An 18,005-nucleotide genomic window follows, 5' to 3' on the forward strand; every position below is an offset into this window, starting at 1 on the left:
AACATGAAAAGAGTAGCATCTCTTTCCAAACCTCTTAATTCCTCTTTTTTTTTTTTGTAATGTACTAATAAAATAAAATAAAAAATGTGTTTTTCAAGTGCCATAGCTAGAGCGACAAGAAGCTGAATGGCGGTACGGGATAGATGCTTTACTTTACGAGTTTACTTGAGAACCAATCAAAAAGGGGAATTCAGAAGCAAGCGTTACTATAACATCAGCGAATTGTGTGTGTTTCTTGGTGAAGTGGCTTTGACTGGTTGAGAACTTTGGCACATCCTGGCGTCCGCAAAGCCCAATTTACATGTCACAGTACTCGTGTGTGAGTGTGTGTGAGCGTGTGTGTGTGTGTGTGTGCAGAATGTTTGGGTTTTACAGTGTTTACATGCGCATGTACACGTGACAACCGAATGGCCAGCTTTGTGGAGACGGGTGAGTCAAAGTTCAAAATTAGTTGGGGCCTTGAAGTGTCTCGTCCTTCAAGCTGTAAATATTAAGTGAAGGAAATGAAGTGATTTTTGTTAAATTCTATATTTTATCGCTTTTGTAGACATTTCTTTGTGGGGAAAAAAATAAAGAAAATTTTATGGATGTATTGTATTTATTCTTTTGTGTTCACAAACTACATAATTTATTGTTCACATAAAGCAGTATCGGTAATCTGCTACAAATTGGTTCAGAATCCCACTGAAAAACGACAATTTTCCCAATAAGCAGTCTTGAGGACCCTTAAAAGGCCAGAATGAAATAATACAATTTTGCCAAAAGTGCAAAAATATTACAATTGTTGCATTTCATAATGAGAATGAGAATAAAGTGAGATGAATATTTGGATCTAGTTGCATATCAAAAAGTACAATAACTTACTGTAGAGCTGAATTTACAATAATTTTTCAATGCAATAAATTACTTATTTTAACCATTTCTTCAGTTTCCTCCCTATATAAACATTTTTAAAGAACAAGTCTCCTTTTTGCTTTGCAAAAGCCCACAGGGTCATTTGTTTCAATTATGAGCCAGATTGATTAGTGCAATTATAGGTCAGAGGTCACATTTTCGTCACAACGATGTCACTCGTCTCTTCAAAGGTCCCCCTAATTCTCTCAAGGGAGCCGGTCCTCCTCAAATCTGACAACACAGGCAGTGACATGAATTAATTAACACAGCGGAGGTTTTTAAGATTTTAAATGGAGTCCATAGATATTTCATGAATATTTTGTTTTGTTTTGGTTCTTGAAGAGGTTGCTAAAGGAAGACACAGACACACACACACACACACACACACACACACAGCACCTTTGAAATATCAAACAAGTGGTTTTTGTTTGTTTTTGCAGTGCTTCAGAAGTACGGCTCCCTCTTGAAATGATGCTAATTAATATCTAATCAAAGTCAACACTCTCCACAGCACAAAAGAACTATTAAATATGTAATCAAAGACAACAACCCACATGGCACCAAGAAGGCACCCCCACACCTTCGCCTTTGGCATCATGGCAATAAAATGATTTCGGTTTTGTCTTGATTAGCCTTTTTAGGTCTTCTTTCCGCTCGCTGTTCATCTGAAGACCAGACTCACATCCATACACTCACACACTCACTGGCACTCATTTTCAAAAAGCGTTGGGGAGTAATGGAATTTAGAATATGAAATATGACCGTCAGCATTGTTCTCTTTAAAAGAGAACAAAGAGAATATTTGCCGTAAAGCAGTAAAGCAAGTATTTTAACTTGTCACATGACTCTTTTGAACTCTTGCATGATATTTCAGAATGCATGCACTGTGAGTGCAATAAACGGTGCTTTATTTAAAAAAAATCCAGGTTGGGAAATACAGAATACTGGGTTAACGTGGAAGAACTGTATGTATAAATGCCACACACTTCACTCTGTTACAAAGGGTGGCTATTTTGAAGAAACTAGAATATTAAACATGTTTTCAGTTATTTCACCTTTTTTGTTAAGTTTTTTGTAAGTAATAACTCCACATGTGTTCATTCATAGTTTTGGTGCCTTCAGTGAGAATCTACCAACGTAAATGGTCATGAAAATAAAGAAAGCACATTGAATGAGAAGGTGTGTCCAAACTTTTGGCCTGTACTGTATACTCAAGCATTTTTTCATTCATTCATGTGTGACATCATGTAAGCTGCCCCATGAATCAGTGGCTCACCAGAAAGACCCAGCTTGTCACAGCACGAGTTGCAGGAGTGTTTGCGAGTGAATCTCTGAATGGCGTCATCTCCCAGATTAGCGAGTCCAACCACGGTGGGTTCCAACACTCTACAACAAGAACAAAAAAGACAACGAATGTGTGTGCACAGCCAAAATACACTCATGTCATAATCCTGGCAGAACCAGGACTACTACAGCAACTACTGCATCTCTGCAGGACCATGTTTGTACATTTTTCTGTAAATGACCACCTCCTTAGTATTTAAGTACAGATGGCTGTACCTTGTTTAATCTGGAGATTAGTATAAGAAGTAATAGTAGCCATAATGAGTGATAAGTAATGATTCATACTGATTCATTTATTATCATGGTGTCCTTGAGAAAGACACTTAAGGCTGAGTTGCTACGGGAGTGGGAAACAGGCAGACGTAACGTAAATGGAAAATGATTCGGCATACCTCTGATCTTCAGTTCTGATGATTGATGGATCTGTCAGCTCAAGCCCCACCCCTAAGGTTACATAGACATCATGATAATTTCACATTATAGCTTTTTATTCCATTTAGAGACAGCATACAAAAATAAGCAAGAAGGGAATGACATGCCCTGAAGGTCCAGCACCAGGAGCTCCTGGCCGGAGTATTCGTACGTCCAGTGAGAGAAGGCCAGCATGGTTTCTTCCAGGCCACAACAGGGCCTGATCTCCTCTCCAGTGGTGCTATTGTACTTGCGGAAATCCCCGCTCATGGTCCTCTCAATGGTCAACCACTGGCCGTCTGAGTGCCAGTGCAGAAGGTAAACATCCAGAAACCTAAGAGGCAGCAAACATAAAACGGCAGATGGATGAATGTGAAATGTTGCCGCAAGTGTTCGACTTTTCACCCCTTGCTTTATTTTTGTGTTGCTGATGACCAACATTTTGTTTTATTGAAATTATTGGCCATACAAATAAAGTGCACAATACCTATTGATTGTGCATTGAAAATGCAAAGTATCAGACTACCAAAATCTAGAGAATCAAATCATTAATGTTGCAAATGAATTCTACAAGATGCCCGGACAACTGAAGAACATTCAACATTCAGGCTTCCAGAAAGTGTGAATAAAGAACTTCTGGTCATGGAAGTTACTGAAGAGCAATAAGTTACTAACCTGGGAGAGTATGGTATACTCTGAGGCTTCACCTGGTTGAAAATCTGCATGAGTTTTTTTGCAACTCTCTGTTGGTGGATTTCCTGGAAAATTAGACGAATGGTTCACATGACACTTTATTTTCTACACAACTTGCTCAAATTTAAGGGCCATGATCAGTCACTCAGACTGATTTTACAGAAGAAATAAAAAGAAACAATGGATACCCGCAGACAAAGCTGGAGAGAGGTGTCGCTCTGGAAAATGTTCTGCACTGTCTGGACCACCTGTGGGTGAAAGGCCTTCACCACATACACACTGCCAGGCTTCAGCACGTCCCCCTCAGCCCACGTGCAGACCACTTGCTTGGCCAGACGGTGGCCACCACCCAGAGCCTCCTCATGGGAGAGGGGCTGGAGGATCGCAGAAAGGCCTTGCTGTGAACGTGACACCACGCTGGCACCTTGGCCTCTTACTTCTGCTTCTGCTCCTCCCACTTCCTCCAGTGAGTAGACAGTCACCTCCTCTCCAGCTTAAATGCAAAAAGGCATGTTACTTTCTCATTCAAACACACACTCTGGAACCCGATTCCTGAAAAACCTATCCAAAATGCTGTTATGTTTTGTAGGTGCGTGTCACTGCTTACACTAAGATATTTCATAAATAATTATAAAAAAATTGGAAGCACAGCAAAAGTAGGATTAGACTACTAGTCGAACTTAAACTAACTTCCTGTAATGTGACTTACTTAAGAAAAACTACAACAGGGTGCATAGACTGATTATATGCATAGTCCTAGTGAATGAGAGCTGACAATGTTTACTGATGGTGAGACCTATAAGTCGATCTGGACAAGTGTAAATATACTACTAACCCAGCAAAGAGACTGGCGTGAATGGTATAGTGTATGCCAGCCTCATCAAATTGTTGCGCTCCATTGCTGTAAAAAAAAACACAACAATCAAGATTTGCATTCACCCTCTGTACTGTTTGAAGTAAGGTAACAGAGAGGATTAATTGAGCACTGACCCGAGTAGTGAGGATGTATGTCTTCAGTGGATGGAAAGTTTGAGCTTCGCACTAATAGTTAGACCAGAGACAAGAGATTCAGAAAAATACAAAGAAAAAATCATCTTCACTCAAATAAGATACTTACCGTCAGATCCAACAATCCCACTCTGGAGCCTACAAAAAAACATGCAAATATTGTATTCCCTGCATGAAGTCAGATTTCTACAGATCCCTGTGTTGTGTATATGTGCCTGGCGTAGATGTATAGTGGTGTTCAGCATACTTACGATGACCTGCTCTGTGACCTCATCCAACTGTTCATGACCAACTGACTTGGGCTCTTGGTGTCCTAGAAAGATCCAGTCAAAAAAAAATAATTCACCATCATGATGGTGTTAATAATTGTGGGATGGGTTAAAATTAAATATTTTTCTGGGACTCTTTCTACCCATTTTTACATGGAGTGCCAATAACAGAGGAGGGCGTGGAAATTTTATTATATTATTTACATAATATTTGCATTATGGTCTCTTGTTATTTGTATATTTCCTCACCTGAAAGCAATATGCCCCTTTCTGTGTTACTTCCACTTGGTCCACATCTTTAAGTGAAAGAAGTGTATTAAGTACACAATAGAGAAGCCAAACCATGTCGTTACACAGTATGTGCATTATTGGTTATAAACCAAGACATATCAGGTGTGTGTTTAGTACATTCACATTCCCAACCACTGAAATAGCGCCGTGAACCTGTGAATCTGCTGTGGGGTGTTTGTTCTGATGCAGCCCATACCTGAATGCCTTCTGTTACCAGTTACCTGCAAACAGTCCATTACATTTGTGTTTCTAATGTTTTCTTGAAATAAATATTTTTAGCGTGGCCCTGGCATGATTGTAATGTTCTTCTTCACACTGTATACTGTTTACTGTTTACTGTGCTCTACTTTCACTGCAGCGGACGTTCATACTCAGTTGAGTGAGGCTGGTGGAGTACTTTCGGCGGGCCGCGCCTTTCCCACGGCATTGCCTCTTCCTGCAGGTGTCTGAATAATGTGCGTCCACCTCTCTCACCTGTTGGACAAAAGGCACAGGAGACACAATAATGAAGATGAGCCTACATTTTCCCAGAAGCACTCAAAGGAGACCTATCTTACATTGTCTGCATTGCCATCTTGGATCTTCACAGTCTTCCGGGATCTTTTTTTATTTTCCAGAGTTTCACATAGCTCAGAGGACTTGGAAGATTCTGAATGAAAAGAGGGAAAAGGGTATATAATTTAGTAAGGAGATCCTGAAGGGATAATCTGTCAGTAAAATGATGAAAATAGCTAGAATAAAAAAAAAAAGAAGTCGAAGCCAAGGGTGTGCAGTATCAGTGAGCCAGCATTCTGCCTTGCTGTAACCTAGCTTGGTGCAATTCATAGTCTACTAAAAAAAACGTTCATATGAGCACATAATTTCGGATCAATTTAACTGGATTTTGTGCTGGAAGGTACAAAAAAAAATTTGGACCTATGACTGTTTAGGACTGATTTGTGCCGAACCTTTAATTTGTTTGAGGCAGGGAGGGGTATCGGTTCCCGTGGGACTCTGCTCTATAACTGATGGCGATCGGGTGGCAAGAACAGAGGACAGCGGGGAGGACACTGGGGAGCTGAGGAAAGTCATGTCCTCCACACTGGCTGAGAGTGAGCGACAGAGCCTGAAGTGCTGGTCCATAGACGTCCGCACCCATCGAGGACACCTCCAGAGGTGCTGTCTGCGGCCAACCCTGGTGGATGCAAGGTCATCGTCTCTGGAGAAAGCCAGATTTACAAATCCCGCTGTTCCGGCCCTATCCGTCTGGCAGTCACCAAGCAGAAATGCACGACTGGACGTCCTGGACATATTAAGTTGAAAACTGTACAATGACTCCTTTTCCAGCTCTTCCTCCTCCATGGAGTCCTCATGGCTCATGGGTAGAGGGGAGTCATATGGCCAGGTTCTAGTGTAGTGCTGCTCTTCGGCCTCAGAGTACCAGGGTGGACTATTGGCACGGGATGGTCCCCATGACCCACCAGGAGTCCTCTCCCTCCATTCCCCAGCCAGATGGGGCAAAGACCCATGGGAAAAGTGGTAACCATGGTAACTCACAGATCCAGGGAGAAATCCAGCCTTGGTTTTAGCATGACCTCCTTCCTGGTCAGCGTCAAGGAACAAAGCATCCTCTTGGTGCCCCTCAAATGACAGACGATGACTGGCAACTTCCTTAGGGGGAAGGTGGGCATGACCGGAAGCACTCAGAGCATGTGAGACCTGCTGTTCAGAATGTGCGATTGGCTGAAGGTTCCTAAGCATTGCTGCCTCCTGCTGGTGATTGTCGGTAGCAGACAGAAGGCCAATGGTGTCCACGGCCAGCACAGACAAGTCCTGGAGCTGGCCCAGCTGCATGTCCAGAGTCTGCAGTCGGTCCTGGATGAAATGGATCTTCCCGGACACATCTCCTAGCAGCACAGTCAGTTCTTCAGCTCTAGAGTAAAGCCAAAACATGAGCCATCAAACTGAGTTGTTTTCAACATCAACAAGAAAACTCTCATTATCTGACTGCATAAAATGATCAATCTATATAACAAGGTTCGGATTGCTTTGAATTAAGCATACAGTTGAAAATGGGGGATAAATGCTCACTTCTGTGCCGTACAGTGGATTCTGTTCATTTGGCTACTGTGCTGTTTTTCATTTTTCTCACTGAAATACCCTGTGAGACACTTCTCCTCAAACTCATGTAGCTTCTTAAGATCCTCATGTCCCAAGAAAAGTTCTAACAACAAACACATAAGTTATTTATCTGGGCAGCAATGTTGAAAGTATTATAGAACACAGAACAATTATCATAGTATTATTGTAGGAAAAGAGTGGAAGATTTAGTTTCAATTATTTCTGTAATTTAAAAACATTTTTGTGAAAAACTCTTGTTTAACACTTTAGAATTGATAACATTGATAGTCAGACTATTAGATAAATGAAGTAATCACAAAACATGCAGAAGTAAATTTTTGTTCTTTTTACATAATTATGTATGTAATGTGTAACATCATATGCTTGCTTCCCTACATCGCATGCCTCTGTCTACAGGGACTGGGGTGTTTATTAAAGCCAACATTTATTGTCACTTACTCAGCCCAGAGTACTGCGCTCCGCTGCTTTTCCGGCAGGCCGTCATCACATACATAGTCATGTGACTTAGCATAATTAGAGGAGGTGGCAGCCATGGCTTCTCCTGGTAGGTCATGATGTACCGGTACCTGTTGTACTTCCATAGCTTTTTGGAACTGGTCCTCATATCTAAATAGATGTTGCTGTCAATGTATAAAAAAACAGTGATAATCCATCCACAAACAAAGAAAAATCTAATATAAATCACAGTTAGACAATATAACAAGACGATAAAAAAAAAATGAGCATAATTTGTTTTGATCATGATATAGATGTTCAAAATACGTACTTGAAGAAAGCAATAAGAACGTTAACCATGATGATGTACTGGAAGAACATGTAGACTGCTTGGAGGAGTGGTGTGAGGAAGGCCCCAGGAACACAATTACCTTCTACATTATCTTCCTCACCTGGTTTATGTGAACAAGCTATTGAAATAACACAAAAAGAACTCACTGTGCTGTCTACCAAACCATTAAAATACTGTAACAGTGAGACAGACACTGCTACTCACTGTCTATTTCTCCAGCATAGACCTCTCCGTATATCATCCAGTACGGCTGAAAGACCACTTCTTTGGCCAGTCTCCAGGATGGCTGCTCATTTGGGTTCAGAATAGCCTGGCGGGACACTCCAAAGCTCAGGAGCACAATGGCCATCATGATCACAATGTAAAACATGTTGCTGGTCTGAGGGGAACAAGAGGAACAAGTCATACTTATTGTAGGACAGCCATACTAACTATATATTACATACAGTTTATAATAGCTATAATATAACTATATTATGGGTCAAACTAGGCCAACTTGTAAATCCAGCGACACATTTATACACAGTTGCTAGAAAAAGTATTTGAACCCTTTAGAATTATATGGAATTCGGCACAAATTGGTCATAAAATGTGATCTGATCTTCTTCTAAGTCACAACAATAGGCTAACACAGTCTGATTAAACTATTACTATATATACAATTATATGTTTTCAAGTTTTTATTTAACACAACGTGTAAATGGAGAAGTGGAGAGCATTTATTATACTATGCATTACTCCATGTAGCATAAGCGTTAAAAATTGAGGTACAGAACATCTTGGAAGTTACCATCTTAGTGATCATGGTAATGTAGGCCCCAGCATGTTGGTTGACAGCCAGCAGATCCAAAACCCTCACATACCAGAGGATCAAATCCAAGCAGTAGATGAGGCGTCCAGCAGTCCGAAATAAGGCCTTGTGCAATCTCAGCACAAACCCGACAAAAAAGAAGACGATGGCCACAAAGTCTGACACATTCCAGTACTCACTGGACCAAACATTCAACTTTTGTCTGAACCTCCTGGGTTCTGACATCCAGACCTGAAAGACCAGAATATTAAAAAACTCATTAGAGCGGCCAGTAATTCCAACCTATTTAAGTTTTAATGAGAAAAGTTTTATGAATGTGTCTAGTATACAGCAAATTAAACTTTTGTTTTAAATAATGTTTTAAAGCAAAATATTTTGGAGACCTTCGAATTCTCTAATTTCACATTTATTAAAAAATTCTCTAGAAGTGTTTTTTGTTGTTTTTCTATAGCCAACAGGATTTTACAGAGTTTTTTTATCCTACTCTGTGTGTTATTGGGATTTTATACATTTAATATTGGTAATCTCAGCACAGATGAAATTGTGTGAACCTCCTGCGATCTCTAGTGGACCCCAGGTTGGAAACCACTGCTGTAGAAAGTATTTTTAAGAGACATGAAGCAACTTTATGATGCTCAGGTTTATCTTTACTACTGTGATTCTGTTCATTCAACAAGTTACAAACATATAAAGTAGAACGGCTATGCAAGAATAAAGATGTAAATTTCAGAGTATTCAGGTTGAGGAGATAACATTCTGACGCAGACCTTTGAATTAGCCATTTGAGAGATAAGACATTTCAAAGAACAAGTTTACTATTTAACTGAACCAACCTTGGTAAGCATCCTCTGGCTCTGCCTGTTTGTATTGCACAATGCACTGGCACTAGCAATAGCTAAATGCCACAAATACACAACAAATAGGAAAGTGCCACAATGTGTTCACCCATACTGGTATTGTGTATAATGCAGAAGCATGAGCACAAATGTATTTTTTTACCACTATCATGCAAGACAGTGGGTTAATATAAATTTTTTTCTGAAAAAACACGACTTCCTGTCTGTGTGAACCATTGTGATTGGTGAACGGAGTTGATGACGTCATTTCAATGAATTCTTGCTCACTTCTAGAGGCCGCTCTCCTCCTTGTCCCGCCTCTCTCCTCCTTATTAGCATTTAAAGCTACAGACACCGAAACTGGGGAAATCTCATTGTGGGACTGGATAAAAGTTGCTGTAATTCTGCACCACGGCTGAATTTCGTAAAGAAATACAGTGTAAGGGGACCATAAAGACCTACATGAAAGTAAAAAAGAAATTATGTAAGGGGACGTTTACGTTCATCCATTCTGAACTGTTCTAGATGGATGGATAGTTAAGCATACCAGCAGTGAGCAAACCCTTCCCATGGCTTTGTAACAATGTGCCAATAACTTGGCTCTAGATTCAGAATTCTCACCTCCCTGGCTTTCTCTACAGCTGTTGAAAATATGTAAGCAATGACCAACCACTCCTGAGGACTTGGGTGGTCCTCCATCTTTACCAGGACAGTGTAGGAGAAGAGCATAAGAAAACCCAGGTAAAACATCTGTAAACCAAACCAGTAGTGAGTTTTCAGTAAGATGTGGCAGGCCAGACACTGAAGATAACAGTGTGAAATACCAACCGTGTGCAACCAGAATTTCACAACCGGGGCGCTGTAGAAGTCATACAGTTTCCTGGCCCACAGAAGGAACTGGACGGAGAACGCTGAGGTGTTCTCTAAATGCTCAATCCCACTCTCTGGATCATAGTAACCCTTCAGCAGAAAAACACAAATAATTGTTGCCTCAAATTTGACTTTACTGACAATTGGCCAGGAGAGAAAGAAGATCTAACTAAACTAGCCTGATCTTCTCGCTTTGATGTATCTGTGTTTCCAGGGTCCAGTCTAAAATGCAGAGCTTCAGGAGATTGTGGGACATGTGACATCTCTGCCTGGCTCTTAAATTCCAGTAGCTGAATGGCAGCAGGCATCAAGATGCTTAGAATGATCTGCAAAAAAAGAGAATGTTTCATCAGAAGCTATGGACTGTAAGGACCCTTGGATGTTAAACCCCTTCAAGATGAAGCACATCACATTGGGCACAATGTGTCCTCTGCATTTAAGTATGCAGCCATGAAAGGCCCCTGGGGAGCATTGTGTGGGGACAGTACTTTGCTCAGTGGCACCTCAGTGACATTCTGGTGGATCGGGATTCGAACCGGCAACCTTACGATTACGGGGAAATTACCTTAAAACATGAATTCTTCCTCATGTTGAGTCGGCCCATCCACAAGTCGGTCAGCAGCAACTGGGTACAACTGTGGGCCACAAAGGGCCGCAGGCCAGAGGACACGGCCATCTGCAGACAAGTGAAGTTACTCCAGTCCTTCATCTCGGAGGTAAGCAGCTTCATGGCCATGTATTCGTTGTCCCTGAAGGCCTTGTCCAGCAGATCCACAGCCAACTGGCCAAACTCTCTGGGAGTTTACACACATCGAGACAAAGTCAACAGCAACATTGTCAGAGTTCACTCACGTCACATTCAATTTGTCTTCAGAAAGTCAATTTACATTTATGTTTAGACAATTGATCAGACATGCTTTTCCAAAGTGACTTACAATCAGTAGTTACAGGGACAGTCCCCATGGAGACTTAAGAGTCTTGCTCAGGGACACAATGGTAGTAAGAGAGTTCTGAACCTATTACTTTGTGATCTTTTGGTTAATAGCTGAGTGTGTTCCCCCCTAGGCTCCTGCCAAGAACAAATTTTAACATGGGTGGAGCCCTTAGGTATGATTGACAGCTCTCACAACCCTACTTCCTCTTTCAGGAGACTTTAAACCCACTCCTGTTAATACAGCATACACACGTGTAGCACAGCTCCTTGGTAATATATCATACACTGTCCTGGAGATGAAGACTATTCATAACCATTTACAAGTAAGATATTTAGGCCAAATGTAATAAACAACATAAACATAAACAAGCTGCACCATTCTCTACTTTTTTTGCAGATCCTTAACAGAAACCCTTAGAGATGCACCCCCTTTCATAGACAAGGAAAAAGAAGAATCGAATATAAATAAACAAATACATAAATAAAGAAATACACGGATGAAAGCTTTTAAAAAACCTTAAGAACTCCATTATCATTACTATCCATTACTATCTTGATTTTGATTGGTCAGTGAGTAGTGATTCTGAGATGCTCAGCTGCACCAGAAGCTGGGCATTTTACAGCATTTGCAAAGATTTCTGTGCTGAAAATGTTTTTTTTTTTATAATGCTACCACATAAATGCTACCAACACAAAAAACATGTGTTAGAGTTTTACTATATTACCTCTAATTTGTACAGTAATTAGCAGGGCAATTAATACTGAATGGAAAGTATTTCATTTTAAAGTATCGCACATCTAATTTGAAATTTTAATTGTAAATCTGTGAGCAGTATGTGTACTTTTGATTTTTTTTTGGGATACGTGTATGGACATGTGAGGACACTAACAGAGAGTAGGTTTTGAGCACTTCCACAGTTCGGTCAGCCATGTAACTCTCCTTTGCTTCGGTTGCCATGGTACGGTACAGTTTACAAGCCACCACAGCTCGGGCCATGGACTCCTCCCCATGCTGCCACAGGAAGAGCGCCATCTGCTGTCGTCTCTTGAGCACCGCCCACACAAACAAGTCTTTGAAGCTGTACACAAGCATGGAGTCACTCTGCTCAGAGCCTTGGCCGGCCTTCATGTCCGATTGCTCCTGAACAGACCAAACACAGAAGAATCGGCCAATGAGAATGAGTTTTGCTATTAAAAGACACAACTGAAATGAAGGGAGGTTAAAGGAACCTTGTGTTTGTAAGGCTGGGCGGTGCGGAAGAAGTGTGGCTGAGGAAGACTCTCAGACACAGTTTCAAGTTTAGGAAATGCCACCTTCCTCACGTTGCCAAAGCTGCGTGAGCTGTCCTGAAACAACACTGCCATGTTAGTCACACCTGACGCATACTTAAATACATACAGTGAGAACAAGGCATCCCTACCTGGGCGTACAGCCGATTGTAAACGGCCCGAAAGTTCTTGCGAGTGTAGCTGCTTTGATAGGCTCCGCCAATCAAGTACTCAATCAGCAATCCGATATCAATCAGTGAGACCCTGTATCCCGCTGGAAGGAGGCTCTGAGAGTTCACAGTCACAAGAGCAAAATATTGCCACATTTACATAAAAAGGCATGGCAGCACAATCCATTTAGATAAAATGCACAAAAATGTTAATTTAATAGAAAATGCCACATGAATCACACTTGCACAATTTACAAAAATCCAATTTGTGTGGTGAGGGAATTTTCATGGATTACCACTGTTCATTCATAAACATGACTTCACAAAAAATGTATTGTTATACCTGTTTCACATGCTCAATCAGATGTTGAAGAAAATTATCTGGTGGTCCCTGATGGGAAAATAGAAAAACATAACATGTGCCTATACGGCATTATAAATAAGATCAAAGTAGCCTTACAATAGTGTTCCACATTGATTGGGGTTTTAATTATTACAGTTAAATGCAATAGTATAATATTAACTGATATGCCAAACGAACCTAATGTAACATAATCAAAGGCAAGATCCGTTCAGCGCTCCCTTATTTGTGATGTGAGTGTAATGGTGGTGCAGTGTTACTGTATTATAGAGTTCCTCCAGACGAGTCACGGTCAGAAAGTGGTTCATTGTCATGCCATTGTCAATCAGCAGCTTGACGAAACTGACGCGGTCCATCATCAGGGCGTCTGTCATGGTCTGCTCCAAAGAGCCCACCTGTAAATGTGGAGTAAAGACTTACGTGAAGGCTAGCAATCGTCACAACAACAATTAAACATCCACAACTGTGATGCATTGGTATTGTTACCTTCCAGTGCGGCCCGTACACCAAGATGTGCTGCTTAGCAACATCAGCCCTGTCCCACGCTAGCGCCCATCTCAGCTGTTCGTGGGGCGTGGCTTTTGTGCCTGTTCATCACGCAGTCAGCATTCCAACCAACATGCAAGATTTTGAAGGAAAATCAATCATACATTGAAAAAGTATTCATACCCTTCCACACTGTGCCACCTTACAACCACAAAGTTAAATGTTTTTTATTGGGATTTTTTCATGGTATCACATAATTGTGAAGAAGAATACATGGTGTTGACATTTTTCTACAAATAAAAATCTGAAAGGTGTGGTTTATAACAACCTTTTGCTGCCATTAGATCCGAAAGTCTTTTTCGGTGTGTCTAGAGATAGCACAAATAGTCAGATTGGTTAGAGAGCATCTTGCCACATATTCTCTGGACTATATGGAGTGTATGTTTAGGGTTGTGTTTAGGGTTGTGCTGTACATTCGTTATTTTCTCTAACAAGCCTGAGAGTAAAGGGAGCGCCATCTGGGTAAAGGGAGAGCCACACATTTTAACCTTGTGATTGTAATGTGATGAAATGTAGAAAAGTTCAAGGGACATGAATAATCATCCAAGGCACTGCACTTTACCTCTGAGAGATGTGGTCAAAATGGCAACATCAGCTTCCTGTGCATCTTCTGATTCGCAGTCGAAGACGGTTATCTGTGTCATCAGAAAAAATGACAGATAAGAAAACTTAATTTTTCTGACACTGGAGTTCATGATACTAAAAGTTGTGCAGAAAACAGGTGAAAATTAAAAAAATTATAAACAAACAGTAAACAGTCCTGAGATCAGTTGGATAAAAGTCAAACTTATGCTGATGAGTTTATATAGTCTTATTTATATTCTTTTGTGAAGGTTTGATGTTCTTTCACTTGCAATGCTAGGCAATACCATCTGTATTCCCTCAGAGCAATAATTTAACTTCACATTACTGCTGAAACCCAGAAGTCTGTTTTTTTTCCACCCATCTCCAGCATTCCTCTTTCAGTGATTCACATCCAATCAAAGAATCTGAGCCCCTGGGGACCAAATTAATCCCTGCACTTCCATTAATATGGAAATATGTTTCATGCTCCATCATTCCAATTATTCTCTTCACTCTCAATTTAGAAACTCAAAAGCATCCAATGGGTGTGGTGATCTCCCATATTCTGTTTGATGGAGATTTAACATCAGGGCCTGCCACGCTGTGACTGGAGGAATGAGACTGATACGCAGCAGGCAGCGCTGGCATGCACAACAATGACTGTTTACCACACAGAGATGGAAGCCGAGGGGAGGGGTGGGGCTGGAGCAACACTGAGGGAAAACTTACTGACAGATGCCCAGGATAAATGAGCGCTGGGAAAGAAGAAGAATGTGAGGAATATGAGTTAAAGAAACGATAAAGAGTTTGTGAAGGTGTCACAAAGTGGAACGATTTTTACAGACTGCCCTCTGTGTAGGAAGTTTATCTTATACCATGGCCTGAGTAATTGCTCTGTGCTAATTTGTTGGGAGGGTGCATTTTAAACCATCTTATACAGTAACTAATTACCGAATAAGATGTTTTGTCTTGAGAAAAACCATATACAATATACTCCGTATCCAATATTCTGCAATAAGTGTTGAAGTTCTCATAGAAAATTTGCACTGGGTTACAGGCGTCATGACCCCTGCAAAAATCTGATCCAGCCAATATAAACCCCGCCCCATATAATCACATCTTTATTAATAAATATATGAATTATCTTGCATTAATAACTTAATTAACTTCATTCATTTCATTTGGCAGCAAAATAACAGCATGTTTAACCATCTGGGGATGTTACTCACCCCCCTGCCGAATACTTGGTATTACCCAACCCCTCTTTTTTTAAGGGGAGTCCAGACAGTTTCAGAGTTGTTTTCGGTGAAAAAACATTCGACATGTCATGGGCATCCTACACGCCTGATTGCGCTAGTGGATTTTTTTTACATGGACCAAATACATGGACCAAAACAGTAAAACTGTGAAGGAATGCCTTGGGTCTTTTATACCATTAATTAAAAGAAATTGTACAATTATTTGTTCTATGGCTTCATCCTTTAAATTCCACCATATCTACCTACAGCATCCCTGTGATCCATGCAGTCCATGAGAAGGTCAAAGAGCTTAGCGGCCTCAGTTGTCACCATACTAAACATCTCCTTGATCCTTAATAGGAAGTCCTCCTTAATATCCTTATGCATCTCCCTACAAGAAAACATGCACAGACAGCATTAACAATGACGGCAAGTCAATTATGCATTTGTACAAACTTAAGCGATGCATTCCTGCAAATGAAATTTAAATATGAGCATGGAGGGGAATTACCTGTCTACACCCGTCTGTTTGTATACGAACGAGAGCAGGTCAGCTGCCCTTCCCGTGCCTTCAAAGACGATGACAGGTACAGCTGGCTCACTGCTCAGATTCTCCAGAACAATGGCCAGAATGCCAGGACCACCTTCTACCACCACACACACCACAGGAACACCCTGGTTTAGTCCTGAAAGCACATGCACATGAAACAATCACATTTTCCACTGATCAGTGGCCTCTGGACTTAACTGGTTGACAAATTAAGCTAATAAAGGCTCAATAGACTCCAGCCTACTCTGTGAAATTTTGTTTGACATTAATAAAGCAATAAATCTGTGAACCCTTCTCAAAGAAGTAGAATATGAAAATATATTCCTCACACTGAATGGTGAGGTGGTTAGTTAGAAGGTTTCTTCACTTCAAGGGATGATGATTCTGTGTCAGACCAATATAGAGCACCACCATTTGTTTTTCTTGCGTAATCCCCACAACTTCATGTCAGAATATCATGAATAATTTAACAAAAAAAAAGAAACAGCTGTGACCTGTTGTAGCCCAGCCAATGACTTTATCAGACTGAGAGAATATAATAAGGTCCTTGCTGAAGGGTCCAATCTGATTTAACAGTTTCAGCAATATACCAATGAAGTTGAAAGAAAAACACCTGTGGAATTATTTATATGCCTATTTTAGTACTTTTGTAGACTAGTCCTCTTTTGTTGATTTGTTATGTTCATTGCAACACAGTAACAATGGGCGGATGTCGGGGTTAAAATGGAACTCTGAGGGAATGTTTGAAAAAAAACACATCCCACTCACTGGGGTGGATTCGCTGCAAGTGGACATGACGTTCCAGCTTCCTCCTCAGCTCCAGCTGGCCGCCATATTTTCCCGTCGTGCCATCGTCCACCAGCAGGAAGTGGGAGTGCAGTCCATTCAGGCAGACCCGCTTACTCAATGGGTTCGATAGCGTCTGGTAAGGCCTCAGCGCCTAACACAGAAACCGCAGTAAAATGGGTGACTTGCCTGTAGGCCTGGGTTAATGACCAACCACGGAGGTGATGGTGAGAACACAACAGCACAGCTGCAGTGTTAATCCAGTGCCAGCAGCAACACCCGGAACATAGACTTTATTAGATTGGTCTGTTTTACAAGTGGGATGTACTAATGAATGAATGAATGAATGAATGCATTTCTCTAATAGCAGTCTTATTAAAATGGTTAGTTCCAGAGCCAGAGCAGACGTGCTCTCGGGATTGGAAATCTCTATCTGGACACCCCAGGTCAGAGGGCAAAACCCTCCACTGCATTTATGGTTAGAGACACCTAGCCTAGTTGAATAATGCAGGGTCAGCTATTTGTAAAAAGGTTCTTTGATTTGGCCTCGCTCCAGGCTACCCATATATCTCCTGGTTTCCTCTAACCCGTACATTATTTTATAGTTTTCCTGACCTGGGCCAGATTATACACATTATCTTTTTCCAAACAGCTACAAAACACAATTCACAATACAGTTATAACTAACAAACCATAACAATGTTATATAAGCTAAATGTACGAGGAGTGTAATGTGCCTGGAATTAACAAATCAAGATGATCCACTCACGCCTCTGCCAATGAGGTCGCTGTGATTCTCAATAAAACCCCAGGGAGTGATTCCAACAGTGTTCCTTTTCCTGAGGTTGTGAGTCCCATACTCCTTAACAGCTTCTCCTACATACCGGGATACCCCTACCAAAAAGAAAAAGGTATGTAAACACGGCATCTACTACAACCACGCGGACCTTGGGAAAAGACAAACCGGAGTTGGTGCCGTCTGTAAGTATCCAGGCTCCAGTGGTTTCTGCAGCCTTGATGAGGCCTTTGCTGAAGGTTTGCAGCACCTTGGAGGGAAGACAAAGGTTCTCTGTGCCCCCGTGGACTGAGATTACCAGCTTGGGCAGCTCCATCTGCCATTCCCGCAGCATGAGGTGCATCAGCTGCTCCACTTTGGCATCACATGACAGACGCACGTACTGTCAACAAGAGCAGACACACTGTGTGGATCCACAACTCCTTAATCCGGGTCAGGGTCCCCAACGTGCAATCA

At 41.2% G+C, this 18,005-nt stretch overlaps 1 protein-coding gene across 8 annotated transcripts in view; it reads right to left on the minus strand.

Annotated features, from left to right (window-relative positions):
* Nucleotides 1–18,005, minus strand: part of trpm6 (transient receptor potential cation channel, subfamily M, member 6) — a 64,356-nt gene that overhangs the window by 43,884 nt on the left and 2,467 nt on the right. For 2 of the 8 annotated variants that reach the window (XR_003751247.1, XM_028996241.1), the window contains exons 5-39: nt 17,718–17,931; nt 17,523–17,647; nt 16,736–16,907; nt 15,929–16,103; nt 15,681–15,808; nt 14,909–14,934; nt 14,178–14,250; nt 13,556–13,656; nt 13,330–13,464; nt 13,052–13,099; nt 12,691–12,825; nt 12,500–12,616; nt 12,160–12,410; nt 10,901–11,129; nt 10,515–10,661; nt 10,294–10,425; nt 10,087–10,215; nt 8,609–8,860; nt 8,023–8,197; nt 7,798–7,936; nt 7,470–7,651; nt 6,981–7,113; nt 5,858–6,822; nt 5,468–5,559; nt 5,282–5,384; nt 4,869–4,915; nt 4,602–4,663; nt 4,460–4,488; nt 4,333–4,383; nt 4,178–4,243; nt 3,531–3,835; nt 3,325–3,407; nt 2,778–2,983; nt 2,631–2,682; nt 2,171–2,280 (exon numbers count right to left, since the gene is read on the minus strand). Coding sequence is in view for 5 of the 8 variants with exons in the window: in XM_028996241.1 (XP_028852074.1) it covers nt 2,171–2,280; nt 2,631–2,682; nt 2,778–2,983; nt 3,325–3,407; nt 3,531–3,835; nt 4,178–4,243; nt 4,333–4,383; nt 4,460–4,488; nt 4,602–4,663; nt 4,869–4,915; nt 5,282–5,384; nt 5,468–5,559; nt 5,858–6,822; nt 6,981–7,113; nt 7,470–7,651; nt 7,798–7,936; nt 8,023–8,197; nt 8,609–8,860; nt 10,087–10,215; nt 10,294–10,425; nt 10,515–10,661; nt 10,901–11,129; nt 12,160–12,410; nt 12,500–12,616; nt 12,691–12,825; nt 13,052–13,099; nt 13,330–13,464; nt 13,556–13,656; nt 14,178–14,250; nt 14,909–14,934; nt 15,681–15,808; nt 15,929–16,103; nt 16,736–16,907; nt 17,523–17,647; nt 17,718–17,931 (5,389 nt within the window). In the remaining 3 variants the exon portion in view is untranslated. Of the gene's footprint in view, nt 1–584; nt 1,126–2,170; nt 2,281–2,630; nt 2,683–2,777; nt 2,984–3,324; nt 3,408–3,530; nt 3,836–4,177; nt 4,244–4,332; nt 4,384–4,459; nt 4,489–4,601; nt 4,664–4,868; nt 4,916–5,281; nt 5,385–5,467; nt 5,560–5,857; nt 6,823–6,980; nt 7,114–7,469; nt 7,652–7,797; nt 7,937–8,022; nt 8,198–8,608; nt 8,861–10,086; nt 10,216–10,293; nt 10,426–10,514; nt 10,662–10,900; nt 11,130–12,159; nt 12,411–12,499; nt 12,617–12,690; nt 12,826–13,051; nt 13,100–13,329; nt 13,465–13,555; nt 13,657–14,177; nt 14,251–14,908; nt 14,935–15,680; nt 15,809–15,928; nt 16,104–16,735; nt 16,908–17,522; nt 17,648–17,717; nt 17,932–18,005 lie in introns of those variants that run through there. The other 6 variants (XM_028996242.1, XM_028996245.1, XR_003751248.1 and 3 more) reach the window with 6 other exon arrangements.

The sequence above is a fragment of the Denticeps clupeoides genome, chromosome 11 (assembly GCF_900700375.1).
Source record: "Denticeps clupeoides chromosome 11, fDenClu1.1, whole genome shotgun sequence".
NCBI classification, from domain to species: Eukaryota; Metazoa; Chordata; class Actinopteri; order Clupeiformes; family Denticipitidae; genus Denticeps; species Denticeps clupeoides.